At 55.5% G+C, this 18,758-nt stretch overlaps 1 protein-coding gene across 1 annotated transcript; it reads left to right on the plus strand.

The window, feature by feature from the left end:
- Positions 1–223: 223 nt before the first annotated feature.
- Positions 224–14,726, plus strand: AGTRAP (angiotensin II receptor associated protein). Its single transcript, XM_057534021.1, has 4 exons — positions 224–360; positions 10,345–10,450; positions 11,309–11,555; positions 12,994–14,726. Exons 1-3 carry the CDS (start codon positions 334–336, stop codon positions 11,485–11,487), a joined length of 312 nt encoding a protein of 103 aa, XP_057390004.1. The 5' UTR covers positions 224–333; the 3' UTR covers positions 11,488–11,555; positions 12,994–14,726.
- The last annotated feature ends 4,032 nt before the right edge of the window (positions 14,727–18,758 follow it).

Here is an 18,758-nt window from a genome sequence, read left to right on the forward strand (position 1 = left end):
GCTCTCCTGGCTGCAGGTGGTCCCATCAGCCCACCTGCAGGGACTTCAACTCGGCGAGATATTGTGCCCTTTGCGACGCAAATCTGGATGTTCTCCAGCCGTGCCGGGAACTACCTGGGCAGTGGCGGGACTAAGGCGCGAGCAGCCGGACGCCGTCGCCTAGCAACCGGGCAACAGTCACGTGACCCAACTCACGTGCCCCTCCCCCCTCCCCGGGGTGCGGGGGTTGGAGCTGGGGCCGCGGGCGGGGCGGAGCCGGGCAAGTTTGTTTCCCGAGTTCGTAGACCAGGAGCCCCCGCGGTTGTCGCGCAGATTCCCTCCGGCTTGGTCGTGATGGAGCTGCCCGCCGTGAACCTGAAGGTGGCGATAGGCGGGGCGGGGCGGGGGTGGCCCAGCCGCTGGCGGGCTGGCGGGCTGGCGGGCTGGCGGGCGGGCGCGGGGCGGGTCTCTCCGAGCGTGTTGGGCGTTTGCGCTTTTAAAGTAGGAATTTAGAGGTGAGAGGACCGAGAGTTTGGGGAAAGAGGGGTGGTAGGGAGAAAGAGAACGTACAGAGCCCAGGTGAGAAGGAGGTGGGTGGAGAGACCATAGCAAGGAGAGGGATACAGAAGGCCAGCAGGAAAGACCGAGAGGAAACTGGAGGAGGAAAGGGAGGGAAGGGGCCCCTTCTTCCCAGAGTCAGACCGGTCCAGCTGGGAGCGCCGGGCCCCAGAGGCTCGCCTTGGCCTGCGCGCGCAGAATTCCCCTGGAGAAAGAGGAAGGCGCGGGGGGGGGGGGGGAGGGGAGGGGCCCACCGAGAGCCCACGGCGGGGCTTAGAGGCGGCACACCTCCCCTCCACCGAGAGAGGGGCTAAACCTTTCACCTGCACCCCCAGCACCAACCTGGTAGCCTCCTTTGTTGGCAGATAAAGCTGTGATCCCGGACGAGTGGTTTTTCCAAGTTTATAAATTCAACGTCTTTATTTCGTAAGCAACACAGACACCAATAGAAGTTACTTAAAAGCAGAAAACGCCAACTTTGCGCATTTAGGGAAACACTGGAGCTTCCTGGGGTGTCTTCATTTCCTGAGCCGTGGCCTCAGCTGTCAGGATGCCAGCGGCTGTTCTTTTTTTTCCTCCCCGCCCCACCAGCCCAGTGCTTCTTGGCTCTGTTTGCCACTGAGAGGCTGAAGCCTTTAGCTTTGGTCAGGAAGGTATGAACCTTGGACCAAACCTGCCATTTTGGGTCTCAGTGCAGTTTCTTTTGAGACTGTATCCAGGAATGCCCTTTTACTCACGCATGACAAAGAATTTAGCACCCGTGGTGTCTGGTACTGAAGGAATCTCAGAGATAGATGACTACATAACATTATCTATATTTGGATTATTAGACACCGTCTGTGCTGTGACTTCACATGAGAAGACGTCCCTTGATACTTTCCTTAATACTTGCTTCAGCAAACCTCCCCGAAGCTTTCAGTCAACGGCTAGGGGGAGAGATGGCTGGAACAAGGGAATGGACTTGGATTGAAGGTTTAGCTGGGAAGAAATTTACATGAGGGCAACTGAGGTTTGTTGGTGTCAATACTCTGTTCCAGCCCGCGTGGGGTTAATGTTGACCGCCTTTTCTCTAATTAGAGATTTGCCTAAAATAATTGCTAAGAGGGAATGAAATGAGGGACAGAGCCGCAGGAATTGAGAGGGGAGAGAGCCCGCATTTTGGGGCCATCTGTGGTGTGCCAGGTTATTTATTTAATCACATCAACCTTCTGAGATTTTTACAGATGAGCAAACTTCAGCTCAGACCAGGTAAGTAACTTGCCAAGGTCCCACAGAGATTTAGTGGCAGAGGCAGGATTTGAACCCATCAGGGTCAGGCTTCAAAGCTGTGTCCTTTCCTGGCCACCAATTAGTTAGGACTGACTTCTGCCTTGACATTTTCTGTCCACGGGGAGGGCTTAGTCTGTTTGGGGCTTTTTTTTGAGCAACTTCATGGGTGGGACAGGCCACACACGACCCCAGATGTGAGCTGTGCTGGCTTTGGGTGCCCGGAATGAAATGTCTGGTCCTTCCCTTGACTTGGGAAATAAAACATCATATCTCCAAGGGTCTTAGCTGATACCAGTCAGAGACAGCTAAGTGCTGGGAGGTCCTGAGCAGCTAGGGTTGCTAGGTAACATACAGGCCATCCAGTTGAATTTGAATTTCAGATCAACAATGAATAATTTTTTAGAATAAGTATATCCCAGGCAATGTTTGGGACATTCTAGCAAATTATTCATTATCTGAAATTAAAAACTAACTGGGTGCTCTGTGTTTTTGTTGTTAAACCTGGCCACCCTGTGGAGAGAGCTGTTGATCCTTGTTCACCGCCATCTGAGTGGGGTGTTCTGAGACCAGAGCCCCTTGGGAGCTGGGGAAATGCACCCCTGTGGCCCTGCACTACCCCCTCCCTCATTTCACACATTCCTTGGGCATTGGCTCAATGCCTGCTTGTGCCCAGCCCAGCTGGAGTGGGCAGTGGTGCCAGGTGAGCAGAAGCAACTGCCCAGGCCCTCTGGGCAGTCGCTAACCCAGCCCCACCCATGAGGCAAGTCCTGAGCTGGAGGAATGTCACTGTGACAAGCTTCGAAGTCACTGGGCTTGGGTTCGTGATGTCTTGGGAGAAAGGCCCAAGGTGCAGGGGGTAGTGTAGCATGAGGAGGAGGGTGCAGGGGGTAGTGTAGCATGAGGGTTAAGAACTCTGGAAGCTGACTGTATAATAGTAATGAGGATGGCCACGTCTCGGGGGCTGACTACCTGGCAGGCATTGCATTGAATGTTTCGCACATCCCTCCACCTCTCGGTAGCCACGCAACACCCCCGTGAAGCATTATTGTCCCACTTTACAGAAGAGCAAGCAGCAGTTCTGAGAGCTCAGGTGACTGGCCCAAGGTCACACAGCTCTAAGTCACGGAGCTGGGGTCCAATCCACATACTTGGCTGCAGTACCCACACCATTAACCACTGCCCACCTCTGCCTCTGCTCTCCAGCAGCCCTGAGTGCCGTCCCCTAGCCTCAGCCCTCAGGGGTCCTCAGGGATCTTGCTGCCTCAAGCAACAGGCCACCGAGTGTTTGCACAGGACCAGGAAAATATATTCTGGGTGTTTTTGTTTTTGTTTGTTTTTGGGTTTTTTTGGCCGTGCCGTGCGGTTTGTGGGATCTTAGTTCCCTGACCAGGGATTGAACCTGCGCCCTCGGCAGTGAAAGTGCAGAGTCCTAACCACTGGGCCGCCAGGGAATTCCCTCCATACAGATTAATATAGAGAATATATTTTTCCTGGGAATTCCCTGGCGGTCCAGTGGTTAGGACTCAGCGCTTTCACTGCCCAAGGCACAGGTTCAATCCTGCAAGCTGAAAAAACCCAAAAGTGTATGGTGACCTCAGGTCTGTCTACCACCCATCTGGGAAGTCCCACCCCCACCCCTGTGGGCCCTCTAGTGGCAAACGAAGGGTCTAACTCCTGGTCCGCAGGACCCTTCGGTTTCCCCCTTAGCCTTCCCTTCTTAAGGTCAAACCTCCTCATTTCCATCCACCCTTCCCTTGCTCTTCCAGATCCTGACCCTGTAGCACAGTGGATAGAGCACAGGCTTTGGGGCCAGACAGACTTCTGTCCAAAGCCAGACTTTGCTGCTTACTAGCTGTGTGACCTGGAGCAGATTTCTAAACCTCTCTGAGTATCAGTTTCCTCACCAGAAAAAGAGCATAAAAGTAGGCCCTACCTTCTAGGGTGATAAGAGGAGGATCTAGTGGTCCAGGAGGTGGTGTAGCATCACATTTTTATTAGCAGGAAAACTCAGACCAGATAGACCGGTTCTGAGATTTGCATCTGGGCTCTCTTGTTTATAAGCATTACCATTTGGGCCAATTTACTTAATCTCTCACAGCCTCAGTTTCTTCATAAGTAAAACAGGATTAAAACTCTACACCAGACCGTTGCAAGGATGACATGGGCCGAGTGTTCAGGGTAGTGTAGACACGTGACAGGCAGACCTTCATCAGTAGCAGGGGTTGATGTTGTTGACGCTGTTTCTGGATGCCTGTTGCACACAGCGCTTCCGGTTAGTAAGCAGGTACATCCAGTGACCATCAGATGCCTGTCTCTGCGGTTGAGGCACCCCCATGGGACATGTAGGTGATGGGTGCTGCCTCCATTTCACAGGGTAGGAACCCGGGGCTCAGACACAGGGGGACGTGGCCCCTGGACCAGAACCCAGGTCTCCTGCCCCCAGTCCAGCATCCTACGACCCCCTGCTGCCTTGGCCCATTGGCCCTCCCCATCCCCCAGTCTTCTGATACATCGGACACTGGCAGGGAAAGGGCGGGGCAGCCCCCCCCCCCCACCCCGGGCCGAGTCTATAGGAGGAGTCCAGGAGCTCAAGTCTCTTGTTTCCTCTTGCCCAGTCGGAACGGTCAGGCTGCCCAGGCACATTCTCAGGCCCCTCCCTCCCTCATTCTCTGTGGCAGTACCTAGGAATCCCCAGTATCCCCTTGGTTACCAAAAACCTACCCCAGAGCCAGCAGACAGTTCTTTTGTGCTGAGATGAGGGCTGTCAGGAAGGGCAGAGCCAGTTTGGCTGGGTTTCTTTTTCTTTTCTTTATTTTTATTGGCATATAGTAGATTTACAGTGTTGTGTTAGTTTCAGGTGTACAGCAAAGTGAATCAGTTATACATACACACATATCCACTCTTTTTTAGAATCTTGGCTGGGTTTCTTGTTGGAGCTTTCCTGCACGTTAGACCCCTCTGGGCCTGGGTGGGTGTGCCCTCCCATTACAAAGGTGGGGAAACTGAGGCAGAGGAGGCTTAGTCTTTGTGGGTTTCTTTTCCCAGGGCTGAAGAGGAGTGATCCACTAATGCTACGTTTCCTAAATATTTTAGAAAACAAAAGTGATGTCACACCGAGGGGATGTGTGTCTGCTAAAGATCTGCAGGCTTTCCAGATTATACTCTGTTCTGCCCAAAAGAGAGGGCCTAGTTTTGGACCTTAGCAGGTGCTCACTCCATATTACAAGCTTTTCTGGCTCCAGGAAAAACTTTATCCCGCAGGTTAAACAGAATGGTTTCCCCACAGGCTTCCCTGGGTCTCAGCCTTTCCTCTTACCATGATAAAGCTGGGCTCTGCAGGCCAAGAGCACCCCTTTATTAAAGACCTGCAGTGTGCACAGTCTAGAGGTGGGAACCAGAGCACTTGGAAATGAAGACCGTTTCTGAAATAGAAGTCAAGGGAGGGATGGATTTGGTGTTGATTTTCGGGAGTGGCGATGGGAGCTGCCTCCCCTGTGGCTCCTTCCTTGGTGTCTTGTCTTAGTTAAAAACCCGACACCAGGACCACCGTGGCTGGCCACGTGTCATGGCCTCTGGCAGGTCCCTTCCCCTCTGTGGGCAGGGTTTCCTGTTAGACAGAGGGGGACAGTGTTTTGCTCTTAAGATAAAGATCAGAATTTCGCCCCACACCCTCCAGGCCCGGCCCTGCCCCACCCCCAGCATCCCGTCCCTCCTCTCCACTCTCCTCTTCCACTCCAGCCACATTGGCTTCTTTTCCGTTTCCAGAATGTTCCATGCTCCCTTCTGCCACACAGCCTTTGCAGGTGCTGTCCCTTCTGCTTGAAATGCTCTTCTTTCCCCTCTGCCCCTGGTTAACCCTGGCTCACCCCCTTCATCCCTCAGAGAAGCCTCCTAAGCACCTCTCCCTTGCTGCAGAATGAGGTTCCTTTTCCTTTGCTGTAACTTCCTTCACGGCAGGCTGTCTCATTGGGAATCCACACTCCTAAGGTGATTGTCTGGTGCACAGTGTCCCGCCCACCCCAGGTGTCAGGTCTGGGAGGGCGGCCCAGTGCTGCACCTGCCTAGCTCGCCTTTGAATCCCCAGGGTGGAGGCCAAGCAGGTGCCAGCGATGCCGGCTTAAACTGTACATGTTTCAGAAACTTAGCGCTGTGTGATCCCTCCTCTTCAGCCCCTGGGAAAAGAAACCCTCAGAAGGCTAGGCCTCCTCTGCCTCAGTTTCCCCATCTTTGTAACGGGAGGGCACATCTGCCCAGGCCCTGGGTCGGACAACACCTGGCTAAGTCAGGTTTGAAACGTGGCTCTGCTATGCAACCTGGGGCAAGTTACTTACCTCTGAGCCTCAGTTTTCTCAACTGTAAAATGGGGGAAATTGTACCTCAGAGGATTGTAAGGATGAAATGCATTCCTATGCACAAAAATCTCAGAATTCTGCCTGATGTGTGGGAGGCACTCGGTAATAAACGAGGGAAGGTGATGGCAAAGATTCCTTCCAGAGCTAGCCTTCTGTCATGTAGACTCAACTTTTTCGGAGTCTCAAGACCTGTGTAAAGTCAGGTGCAATCGTCCTTACAGAATTGTTCTAGTCCTCTGTAGCCGGAGGAGCGATTCTTTGGGGGCTGTGGACCATACTCTGGGCTTTGTTCACTTCACTGAGCACTGGGGGTGAAGTTGGGGTATCCCGGGCGTCTTCCCCGGATGTCACCTGCTCCCCACGTGGAAAACGTCTACGTCTGTCTCAAGCCCAAATAGCTCCTCTCCGCTGAAGGCCGTGCATCCAGCGTGAAGGCGAGGAGCCCTGGTTCTGGAGTCAGACTTACAATTTAATTTGAGTTTTGCCATCAGTGCAATCGTGATCAACTTAATTTACCTCTGAGCCTAGTTTTCTTGACTGTAAAATGGGAGCGATTCTAGTGTCTGCTCCAGAGGCTGTTGTGAGGCCCGGAGAAGGTCACGTGGGGCGCTGGGCCCAGGGCCTGACACATCGCAGGTGCGCCATCAATAGTAACTCTGCTAGAAATGCAGCCAGAGTTCCTTGTTGCAGGTGGCTCCCTCCCCTTACCCCCTGGCACCAGGACCAGCAACCACTGCGATCCCTCCGTCCGCCCTTGCTCTCTGGGCCCAGCATGCCGTCCCTGCCCCAGGCTCTTGGCTTCCCCCTCCCAACTTGACCGCTCCGTGCCGGGAGCAAACCCCCTCAAGGGCCCCCGCCGACCACCAGGCCCCACTGAGGCTCCCGACTTGGGGCTCCTGGCCTCCCGCAGCCTCAGCGCCACCCCTGGCCCAGCCCTCCCCCTCCTCGGGGCTCTGGGTCCTGCGTCCCTGCCTGTGCGTCCGGGTGTCCACTCTGGAACACCCCGCTCTCCCTCTCCTTTGCCTGGCTGGTCCCTGCGTCCCCTTTAGCACCAGCTCCGAGTTCCCTGCTTCTTTGGAAGCTCTAGCTGGCAGCTGCCCTGTCCTCCCCGTAGCATCTGTTCCTTCCTTCTTTACTTGCTTTGCAATCAGGGCCCTTTTGATTACCAGGAGTAGAGACCAGTTCCAGTGAAGAGGGCTGTCTTTGAAGGACATATGGGGCAATAAAAAGGGTGGGATAGCGCAGAACTCTAGAAAAAAAGCCAGGGGGGTTTCTTTTCTTAACAAATCATAGCGTGTTACCTTCCTGCAGAAAAGCTTCTGGTGACATCCCTCAGTACACTTGGGATGAAATCCATGCTCCTTGCCAAGGCCCTCAAGGCCCACCTCTCCCCTCTGGTCTTCTGCCACCGGGCTGCTCTCCCATTCCCTGGACGCACCCGGCATCCCCCCGTCCCCACACGGCACCCCAGCTCCAGTGTCCTAAGAAATCAGCCTCATTTGAGCTCCCCCCAGCCCCCATTTCCCCTGAGGCTCCTCTGATTCCAGAGCAGATTCCCAGGTTCCCCAAAGGAGCCTCCAGCCTTTGGAAGCAGGAAGGGCTGTAGGTGTCAGCTGCCCCAAGGGAGTGGGTAGGGGTGACGTGGCAGCATCGCCTGGCTTGTGCCCTTCCTCCTTCTCTACCTTCTCTTCTATCACTGTTGGTGGTATTTCATTTCAACAGACATTGCTGAAGCCCTCCTAGGTGCTAGGCGGGGGCTTCCGGTGTTTTCTGGCTCCAAAAGCTTTCTTGCCCAGCCCCCTGCCACCACGGTGGTCACATTCACAGATCTCTTCTCCACCCACTCCCTGTTTTTTGTGTGCCACAGGCGATCCTCCTGCTTCACTGGCTGCTGACAATCTGGTGAGTGACTCTCTCCGTGTCCTGTTCTGTGTCCACCTGTCTCCCAGGATCTGGGTCCGCGCGTCTCCTTGGGGTCTTGTCCACGTGTGTCCTGGGTCTGCAGCCATGCGTCTCATGGACCTTGTCCACATCTCCCAGCCCGTTCCGAGACTAAATAGCACCTTTGCCAAGAGCATCATCAGCAAGCTCCCCACGTTCCAAGGATGTCAGAGGGGCAGGCAGTACCCAGAGGCCTTTGCCATCACTGCCCTAGGAGCTTCGAGCCCTCATCCTCAGGGAGGCAACAGCCCAGGGCAGTACCAACCGCTCAACCTTCCTCCAGACACTGCCCGAGCCCTTTGGGCTTGTCACCCCTCTGGTTCTTCCCCGAGGCCTTTGCATCTGGGGTGTCTGAGGTGCTGAAGCCTGGGGGCCAGTCTCTTCTACTGTGCTGGGGTGGATGTCAGGTAGAGCTCTGTGTGTCTGTGACCTTGGGTGAGTCACTTAAACCCCCTAAGTCATTTTCTCACCTATAAAGTGAAAGCATTACTGACCCTCCCACTTGTCCTGTAAGGTCATCGGAAGGTGAAAGCGTAACTTCTGAAACTGTAAAACTGCTAACCTTTATTGAGGGTGTCCAGAGGCCAGCTGCCAGGCTGGGCGCCTTCTGGGGGTTAGCTCAGCGGCTCAGCAAGTAGACGCATGACACAGGGGTGAGGTCACTTGCTTAGGGGTGGACCTTCACTCTCACTTCACACCCCCTGCCCAGAGACGGCAGACTCAGGATTCAGACTGACCCTGTTCAGGTCCTGGCTCTGCTATATTCCAGGCTGGTCACCTTGACCAACTGACTCCACTTCTCGGAACCTTGGTTTCCATCTGTAAAGTGGGTACAAGGAAGCACGCCACTTAGGAGCTGTGAGGGAGAAGCATGGCAATGCTCTGCTCACCAGACACTGCCCAGGCCTGCACAAGGGAGGCCTGAGGACCTCAGGATTGATTTTCGTCATTACCGTCTGCTTTAGCTGTTGAGTTTCTGGGGAGATTTCTCTGCCAAACCAAGACTGGAGACCATTGAGCTCACATGTGCGTTTTGCAGTTGTGGAAGTGCAGTGCGCACGTTAACGGGTGTGAATGATGGGAACAGTGATAATCATGGTTAATGACCTCGAGGAGCAGAGTCAAAATCCAGATTTCTCAGTCACACTCCCCAAGATTTTGAGTTGGTGAGGCCTGCTTTCTCAAAACCAAAAAATGAGATTACGTATTCTGAGTAAGCCTCGTTGTGCCCTACACTTAAGTGCTTTGCACATGTTTTCTGTATGGTACACGTCAGGGAATGCCATTTAAATTTATGAAGCACTCCACTGCGTGCTGGGGCCATCCAAGCTGAGTGAATACGGTGGATAAGAGCACAGCCTCTTGAGCCAGACTGCCTGGGTTTAAATCCCAGCTCTGCCACTTAGCAGCTGTGTGACCTTCAGCAAGTTACTTGACTTCTCTGTGCCTCTGTCTCCTCATCTGTAAAATGAGGATAGCAATAGTGCCTCCTTACTGGGGTTGTTAAGACAAATGCACATAAATGAGCGAATTTAAAGCACTTAAAACTGTGCCAGATACTAGTAAGGGCTCTGGGTTAACTATTATTTTCTTTGAGTTGACAAACAAGTAAACAGTTCAGTTAGTAGCAATACCCTACAAAATAAAAGAGGGTGGGCATTGTGTTAGAAAGTGGTGAGGTGGTACTTGAAATGGGGCAGTCAGAGAAGGAGTCTCGGATTTAACAGTTGAGGTGAGGCTAAAATGACAAAAAGGGACCAAGTGTTCAGGGTAGAGGGGACAGCAAGGCAATGAATGGGAGGTATAGGCTGGGCTGTGTCACCAGATCCCACAGGGCCCCATAGGCCATGGTCAAGAGTCTGAATTTTATTCCAAGAGAACTGTTGGAGAACTTTTAGCAGAGGAGTGACGTCCCCTGATTTACCTAACTGGTTGCTATTTATGAATGGCCAGGAGGGGGCAGGAGTGGAAGTACGGAGACCAGTGGGGAGAGGCTAGTAGGAGAGGATGGTGGTTTGGACCTGGAGGGACATGGCCAGATTCTGGATCCGTTTGGGAGGCAGAGCGATGGGATGTGCTGATGTTTCTGGAGCACGGGGGGTGGGAAGGAACAAGGCCAGAGACTGTGGCCTCTGCTCGTAGGGGCCCTGAGACCTGAGAGCCTTAGGAGGTGACCTGCGGGAGGGATGGGCACCTGTGGGGCGGCCACCTCCTGACTTGACTCAGATGCCTCCTTCTCCCGCAGGGGCTGCATCGTGTTCCCGGGCGCCTATGCGTGGTCCAACTTCACCATCCTGGCCTTGGGCGTGTGGGCCGTCGCGCAGCGGGACTCCATCGACGCCATAAGTATGGTGAGCTGGGGGAGCGGTGGGAGAACTGGCTTAAGGGTGGTCGTGGGCCCGGCTCCGTCTTCCCCTTCGCTCGTCCAATCTCCTCTCCCTTCTTTTTTCCCCATTTCCCACTTTCTAGAGCCTGCTAAGTAAGCCCACCCAGGCTAGCAGCCCATGTGCACCTTCACTAGTCTGGCCTGCTTCTCTGCCCGCCTGGGTCCGAGAGCCCGGAGTCTGCTCATTTTCTCCCCAGGAGGGGCGTGGGGTGGGCTCCCACCAGTGTCCCAGACTGGCCCTTCCCCGAGGGCAGCGGGGCACGTGCCAGTAACCCACCTCTAGGGCCCTCCTAATAGGGAGAGATGTGGCTGGGAGGCCTGTGAAGAGGGAACTCCACCACCTTGTGAGGTCGGAGTGGACACGGTCTGGCGGAACTGCCCCACAGGGGAGCTTCCCGACACCCGCTCAGACCCAGATGGCTGTGAGCACCAGCACCGGCCTCTTGGGATGGCTGAGAAGGGATTTCTTTGGTGGTGAAGATGGAGCAAGTGAATTCTGAGGGACCTTCCATCTCAGAGGCTCTGGACCCAAGTCTTGTACCTCGTCGTGGCCTCAGGATGAGAGGAGGTGGGGGAAGGTGCTGTGGCCCTGCACCCCTGCTCGCGGCCTCACAGCCCCCAGTCGGGCATCTCATCCACAGAGTCCTGCCTGCTGGCTCGATCTGTTCTCCAGCAAACCCCAAGGACAGAGTAGGGCACGAATGGAGCTTCCGGTCTGGTGTATATGGTGGGAGAGTGAGGGGGTGGGACAGGGGGGCAGCGGGCTCGTAAACCCGGAGGACACGCGGTCACCCCTGGGCCCTGCGCCCGGCCTGTCTTGCAGTTTCTGGGTGGCTTGGTGGTCACCATCCTCCTGGACATCATCCACATCAGCATCTTCTACCCAAGGGCCAGCCTCTCGGACACAGAGCGCTTCAGCGCTGGCATGGCCATCGTCAGCGCACTCCTCAAGCCGGCCTCTTGCTTCTTCGTCTACCAGATGTACCGGGAGCGCAGGGGTGAGCTCCTGCTCCGCGTTGGCGAGGCCAGCGCCTCCGGCCGGCTCCCCGACTCCCCTCTCGCTGGCCCAGGTGCTGGCACGCTGCCATCTCTCCACCTCTCCCCGGTCTCCGCCTTGCCCGCCCCCCAGCCCCGGCCCCAGGGAGCCAACCTTGCCCCCTGAGAGAAGGGCTCGAGGTGCAGGGCGGGGCTTGGCGTGGGCTCTGGGAGCCAGGCTGGACCGTGTGCAAGTTTCTGGTCTCTGCTGCAGGGGCCCAGGGGTTCTCCCGGCCGTCCCCACCTGGTACGACCTTTCCCTCGCACCAGGCTGCGGTGCCAGGTCCCCCTCTCAGCTCAGACGTGGGTGCAGCTTGGGGCGTGATCCAGTGCCCCAGGCAGCTCTGGGCAGTCTGTGGCCCGAGGCTTGTAGGCACCTGCAGGGCCAGCTTCCCCTCTCAGCTCCCTCCAGCCCCATCGCTGGAACCCCCCTCTCCTGCCACATACGGGGTCTGGGTGGCCAAGGGACGGGTGGTGCTGGCCTAGGCCGTGGGGGCCCTGGCCAAAGCCAGCCCTGAACTGCAGGTGCTTTCCCTCAGCCCAGACCCACTGCCCGCTCCCACGGCCTCTCTGAGCTGTACCCCTTCTCGTGGTGGCCCTTCCCCTGCCCTCTCTGATGCACATTCTCACCTCCTTTCTCTCTCTCTGAGAGAAGTGGGGAGAGGTGTGGTCCTCCGCCTTTCACTTCTGAGAAGTGAGGCCCAGAGTGGCCCTTGACCAGCTGGGAGAGCAGCTGGGCTAAGGGCAGGAATGGCCAGGGGCCGCCCACCCTGGGCAACCTCAGCACTGCCCAGGCCTGCTCGGGGGCGGGGCGGAGCCAGTGGCGTTTCTGCATTAGACAGATGAAGAAACTGAGGCCCAGGGCCCTTGGGGCCTGTTCAGGAGCACAGGACAGGTGTGCAGAGTGCAGAGGGGAGTGAGGGGTGTGGCACTGAGAGCCCTACAGCCTGCCTTGCACCCTCTGGGCTCTGCCACTGTGCCAGCTCTGGGGCCTTCTGGACACAGTCACACTGTATCCGCTCTGTCTGGGAGAGGAGCCGGAGGGGAGCCTGTGAGCCCAGGGCTGGGCGTCCCTTGGCCAGATTCCTGAGCATGTGCTGCTCAGAGAACCACTGAGGCCTAATGGCTAAGATCCCTGTCTTTGGGGTCGTGCTGCTTAGGTTTGAATCCTGGTGTCCTCTGCTTCAAGCTTTATAATCTCAGGCGAGTCAGTTTATCTCTTTGACCCTCAGTTTCCTCATCTGTAAAGTGGGGACAATAAAAAACCTGCTCTGTAGGGTTACAGGAGGATTGAATAATATATGCTAAAGGCTTGGTGCCTGGGGCTGCTGCCACTGTCACTGTCCTGCGTGTTGGGATGCCCAGCTCTGGCCTTTCTGGTCGAGGGATAGGGGGATGTTGGTTTGGCCTTGTGGAATGTCCTAAGTGTTCACCCTTCATTTTTTCTTTCCCTCCATCTCCCCCGCCCCCTAGCTTTCCTTGGACCTTCACAGGAGCACAGTGCCTACCAGACGATTGACTCTCCAGAAGTGCCTGCCGACCTGGAGAGCAGGGCTCACGTCCCCCAAAGATACTGAAGCCAGCCCTGCTGCAGCTGGCCCAGCCTAGGGGCCAGTTTGAGGAACGGCGGGGAGGGGTGGGAGGAGGCTGCATCACCTTCTTGGTGCCTTGGATGTCATCCCAGGGGCGCTCCCATCCCCCCGCCTTTCTCAGAACTAATGTGGGATGTGTCCTCCGGTTCCCCATCTCAGGGGTTCCCTGAATCAAGTGCCCTGAGAGGCCAGGAGCCCCTGTGCACACCTGTCCCAAACTCCTCGAGGCCTCTCCTCCCTTCCAGGTGTCCCACTGGTGCCAGGCTGGGAACTGTGGTCGCTTTTGTCACCTCCACCCTTAGCTGCTCCATGCAGGCCCCGGGCCGAGCCGTGCCTGAGCCTGGCGGGGTCAGGCCGCTAAGAGCCAGTGATGCCTCTACCGCACGCCTCTCCCGAAGTTGGCCAAGCCCTCCCGCGGGAGCTCTGAGCGCTTCTGGTCACGCTCAGCCCCAGGAGTGCAGGGGTGAGGACCCCCGGCTTCTCACTGCCTAGTCACTTGGGGCCCAGGACCCCGGCACTGGAGGCTGGTGGTGTCTGCAGCCTCAGAGATGCACCACCGCCTCCAGCTGCCCTTCTCAGAGCCATGGCATTAAAGTTCAGGGAATCCTGTAGCTGAGTGTGTTTTGAGCCACGTTTAATCTCCCATCAGGGCTGGAGCCTGGACTTGCCATTCCTGGGAAGATTCCGGCGAATCCCCAGGGCACCAGGCCTTAGGTGCCCATTCTCTTGTGGCAGGAGGAAGCAGGGGCTCACGACCAGCTGGGCCTGCTCTGTGCTCGGCTCCGGCCCAGCCGAGGCCCCAGCAGAGGACGGCACTGTTCAGTGCGGCAAATGGGTGTCCGTTTCTCCGAATTCAGATGCCTCAGGTATTGGTTTGAATCCCGCCCTGCCCCTGACTGTGTGGCCCTCAGGCCCCCGTGTCTGCTGGAGGAGGGCTAATGCCTGCCCAGAGAGTGATGACGCAGCTGAAATGTGCGGTGCCTGGCCCTCGGGAGGGCTCCCTGCGTGACAGCGAGGTCGGCGGCGGGGCTGTTCCTGGAGCCCATGATGATGTTGGGTCAGTGGGCCAGGGGCGGTCTGCTCCTGGCAGACCCTGTGTCTTGGCCTCAGAGCAGACGGGGACACCTGTCCAGAAGCTCCAAGGATCCCATGGCCAGGGCCCTACCCCACTCCCACTGGGATGGCATTGACCACTGGACCCCAGGTACCTGGGCTCTTTCAGGCCATCCTGGCTCGTCCCCGGCACAAAGAGGTCAAGGCCTGGTGCACAGCCCCCTCCCCCCATTCTTCTGTATCCGTCCATCCAAAGAAGCTGAGTGCCTGCCACATGCTCTGCAGGGGCCTGGGGCTACAGGGGTGAACTCAGGTCCTGCTCTCGGGGGGAACAGGCATTAGGAGCCCTCTGTCAGGAGGCGAGAGCCCTGAAAGAAGGAACATGGGGCCTCCAGGGAAGGGACTTGTGCCTGGGGCCAAGGGATGCTGGGTGGCTGCAGCTGTGGAAAACCGGGAACAGCCTCATAGTCAGACGGGGGCGGACAGATAAGCCGTGGTCCGTTCATTCTAAGGAATACTGTTCAGCAGTTCAAATGAATAAACCAGGCCTATTTCTATCAATGTTGGTTCCCCCCGAACGTTGGTTGCAGAATGGCACACGTGATATGAGAGCGTTAGTGTGAATTTTAAAACCTCTCAGCAATACCCTGTGTTGTTCGTGGCGTATATGCGGTAAGATGTAAAAGCATCAACTAGAAGGACCCATGTCAAGCGCATGGTTGTGGCCTTCGGTAGGGGAGAGGAGGCTGACACTCAAGTTCCAGTTCTCTTGCTTATACCAGTTCCTGGCACGTGGGAGGCTTGCAGCGTATACGCTCCTGCATCTGGATCCTGAGCGTGTCAGATTTCTCAAGGAAGGAAGAGGCGGGGTGCGGGGTACAGATAGGAGAGGCTGTGTCAAGCAGAGGGGGAGTATATTCAGAGACCCCAGTTCCTTATAGTCCCAGACCCCCAAGTTGAGCGGATCTTTGGGGAGAGGGCAGAGGAAGGCCCCTGTCTGAGGTGGAGCTCCCCAAGAGCAGACCCTGAAAGGAAGTGTGTGATGTGGTGCAAAACAGGGGAGCTGGGCTTTCTTGGTCATCTGCCAAAGCTGCTCCGGGGTTGGGGGACAGTGACTTAAACTTTCAGGCTGCTCTGGCTCCCTGACCGTGCGGGCAAGGTGGCCCCAGGAAGCCAAGGGCCGTCCTGCGAGGAGAGGCCATCAGAGGCACATGGGAACAGTGAGGGCCACCAGGGTGGTTGCCGCTTTCCACACAGCAGGTCTCAGAAGGGAGAGTGTCTAACATTCATTCAACAAGCAGTCAAGAGTCAATGGGGGGACTTCCCTGGTGGCGCAGTGGTTGAGAATCTGCCTGCCAATGCAGGGGACACGGGTTCGAGCCCTGGTCTGGGAAGATCCCACATGCCGCGGAGCGACTAGGCCCGTGAGCCACAACTACTGAGCCTGCGCATCTGGAGCCTGTGCTCCGCAACGAGAGGCGCCTGAGCAGGCATGTGCCTGTCCAGTCTGTTTGGGGGCACGGTCAGGAGGCCAGAGTGGCTGCAGCCGAGGATGGGAAGAAGGAATGAGGTCAGGGAGGCAGCAGGGGCCAGAGGGGTCAGAAGGTCATTTCAAGGACTTTGGTTGAGTGTGAGATGGGAGCCGCTGGAGGGCTTTGGGCAGAGTCAGACGTGGTCTGACTTACATTCTAAAAGGACAGTGTTAGACGGAGAGGTGGAGGTGGCACTGGTTATCAATCCAGGGGAGTCCTCCAGGCACTTCTGCCCACGGCAGCTTGGTATTGGAGGCGCCAAGGAAAACAGACGCTCAAGCACTGATGGACGGCGCTGGACTCAGGCTGAGAAGAGACAGCAAGATCGGCTTCAGTAGTGGCGTCGGCCTTCCGGGGGCCAGCGGGCCTCTCCCGGCAGCTGACGGGCAGTTTGCCTGTGCTCGGCCCTCTCGTGGCGCAGTGGAAGGACCCCATCCCCTCCCCGAAGAGGACCGATAGAGCAGTGGGGTTGGCCGAGTGCCATATGACACACAGGCTTAAGCAGAACAAAGGAGCACACACCGGGCCTGAAACCGGGAAAGATGCTCCCACACCGGGCGCCAAGCTCGGCAAGGCTGTGTGGGCTCTTTGTCTCTTGGTGAGGAAGCGTCCCAGGCCAAGCCGGGTGGAAAGGCCACGTGACGGAGATTACCTCTCCCAACATGGCAGCTCTTGGATCTGTTTTGAAGGCAGAGCAGCAAGCTTCACTCATGGACTGGATGTAGGAGAAAAAGAGGAGATCAAGATTGCAAGGTTTGGGGCTCAAGCAACTGGAGGCCACTCGCCAAGAGGAGACAGGGAGGTCAGGTTTGGGGCAATGATGCGTGTGGCCCCCTTTGCCTGGCAGAGCAATAAAGCTATTCTTTTCTACTTCACCCAAAACTGTCTCCGAGATTTGACTTGGCCCCGGTGCACAGAAGCTGAGTTTTCAGCATGAGCAAGGCCAGGAACTCAAGTCTCCAGTGGGCCGCACTTGAGGTAACGGGGCTTTCCAGCCAGACATTCTCATTACCGTGTTCTTTTTATTATTTTTTTGGCCGCACCGTGTGGCTTGCGGGATCTTAGTTCCCCACAGGGATCAAACCAGGGCCCACAGCAGTGAAAGCCCCGAGTCGTAACCACTGGACCGCCAAGGAATTCCCCCACGTTCTCTTTAAAAGGCCAGTTTCTAAAGGGATTTGGAAAGAGTCCATAATTTAGTCTATAGGGTTTTCTCACATTCTAGAAACTGTCAACCACAGGAAGCAGATTCCTCTTGTCTCTGGTCTCCTGCTGGCCAGGGCTAAAGTCACTTATCTTGTCTGCAAATCTTGTATCCCTTGTCTTCACAAAACTGAGCCTTCCAGATGGAGGAGCCAGAGGAATTGCCCCGGGAAGGTCAGTGTCTTTTCCCGTTGGCCAAAACTGGACCAGACCAGCGGCCCGCCAGACACGTCCTCAAAGTCTCCAAATCAGCCTGGAAATTCCAACTTTCCAAACCAGCTCTGGAGCCAGCGAGTCTTGGTTTTAATCCTAAATGCAGCCTCTGACTGGCGGTGTGAGAGACTGGATGGTCTCTTAACTTCACTGAGCCTCAGTTAGATAAATGATACATCTCATTGCCTGTGTTAATTACTCAGAGGGAGGGATGACCAACGTAGGGAGGAAAAAGTTTTTCTCAACCCTCCTAGGGTCCCTGGCTGGGTCTGAAAATTAAACGGACAGATTATTTTTTATTTTGGCTGCGCTTTCGGGATCTTAGTTCCCTGACGGGGGATCGAACCCACGCTCTTGGCAGTGAAAGTGCAGAGTCCTAACTACTGGACCGCCAGGGAAGTCCCTAAACTGACAGAGATTAACAGGAGAAAAGCATACAAAGTTTTTGAATTTTTATGTATACAAGAGAATGGAGACCCAAAGAAGTGACCAGAGCAGGAAGCTTTTAGACAAAGAAAAACAAGAAATTTGTGAAGAGTTGACAAGACAAAAGTGTTTGGGCTTGGGGTTGTAAATGGTAAAGAAGTAACTAGGAAGATAAGGGTTTAACAAGGTCTGTTTTTACAGACTTTCTGGCCAGAAATTCCCTGTCTCTGGTGATAAGAATGTCTTCTTTCCTCGATACAGGGAGAGTTCCTTGCACATGGGAGTTTTATGACCTGTTTCAGGGAAGAAGGGCAGGGCGGTGGGGGAAGGTCAGAGGGACATTCCTGCTTCTGCTGTTTTCTCAAAAACTCCTTCAGGGACTTCCCTGGTGGCGCAGTGGTTAAGAATCCGCCTGCCAATGCAGGGGACACGGGTTCGAGCCCTGGTCCGGGAAGATCCCACATGCCATGGAGCAACTAAGCCCGTGTGCCACAACTACTGAAGCCCGCACACCCAGAGCCCGTGCTCCGCAACAAGAGAAGCCACCGCAGTGAGAAGCCCGCACACCGCAATGAAGAGTAGCCCCCGCTCGCCACAACTAGAGAAAGTGCGTGTGCAGCAGTGAAGACCCACGGCAGGCAAAAGTAATTAATAATTTTTAAGAAACTCCTTCAGCTTAAAATATTCAATATGCCAAGGTGGGTACCCCATTTGGGGGTAGCATGTCTGACCATCCATTTATCTATTCGTTTATTATTAATTCTATAAACATTTATTGAATGCGTCCTACGAGTTTTCAAAAGATTGCAAAAATTGTCAGGAGACAGAGGTCAACAGATTATTATAAAACATTATATCAGAGATCTAAACTCAGAATCACAGATTTGAACTTGAAGGGAGCTTAGAGCTCCCCAGCCCAGCGATTTGAAAAGTCTGTTTTATTTCAAACACTTTGTTCAAAAGACATCTTACCCAGTATACGAAACAGAGCTAGTCTGACAGAGCACACCACCCTCACCCCATCACCACCGCCACTCTAAGGTAGGGTCCCTGGAGCACAATATGAAAACTGGTCCCCTAGATCCTCCTTATTCCGCAGCTGGGGACACAGCCCTGAAGAGGAGACCTGGACAGGGCACATGGAAACTTCTTGATTTTAGAGGCAGAGTGTGACAGTGTGGAGGCTGGGACGCCAGGTAGAGTTTCAAAGGAAATAAAT

The sequence above is a fragment of the Balaenoptera acutorostrata genome, chromosome 1, assembly GCF_949987535.1.
Source record: "Balaenoptera acutorostrata chromosome 1, mBalAcu1.1, whole genome shotgun sequence".
NCBI lineage: Eukaryota > Metazoa > Chordata > Mammalia > Artiodactyla > Balaenopteridae > Balaenoptera > Balaenoptera acutorostrata.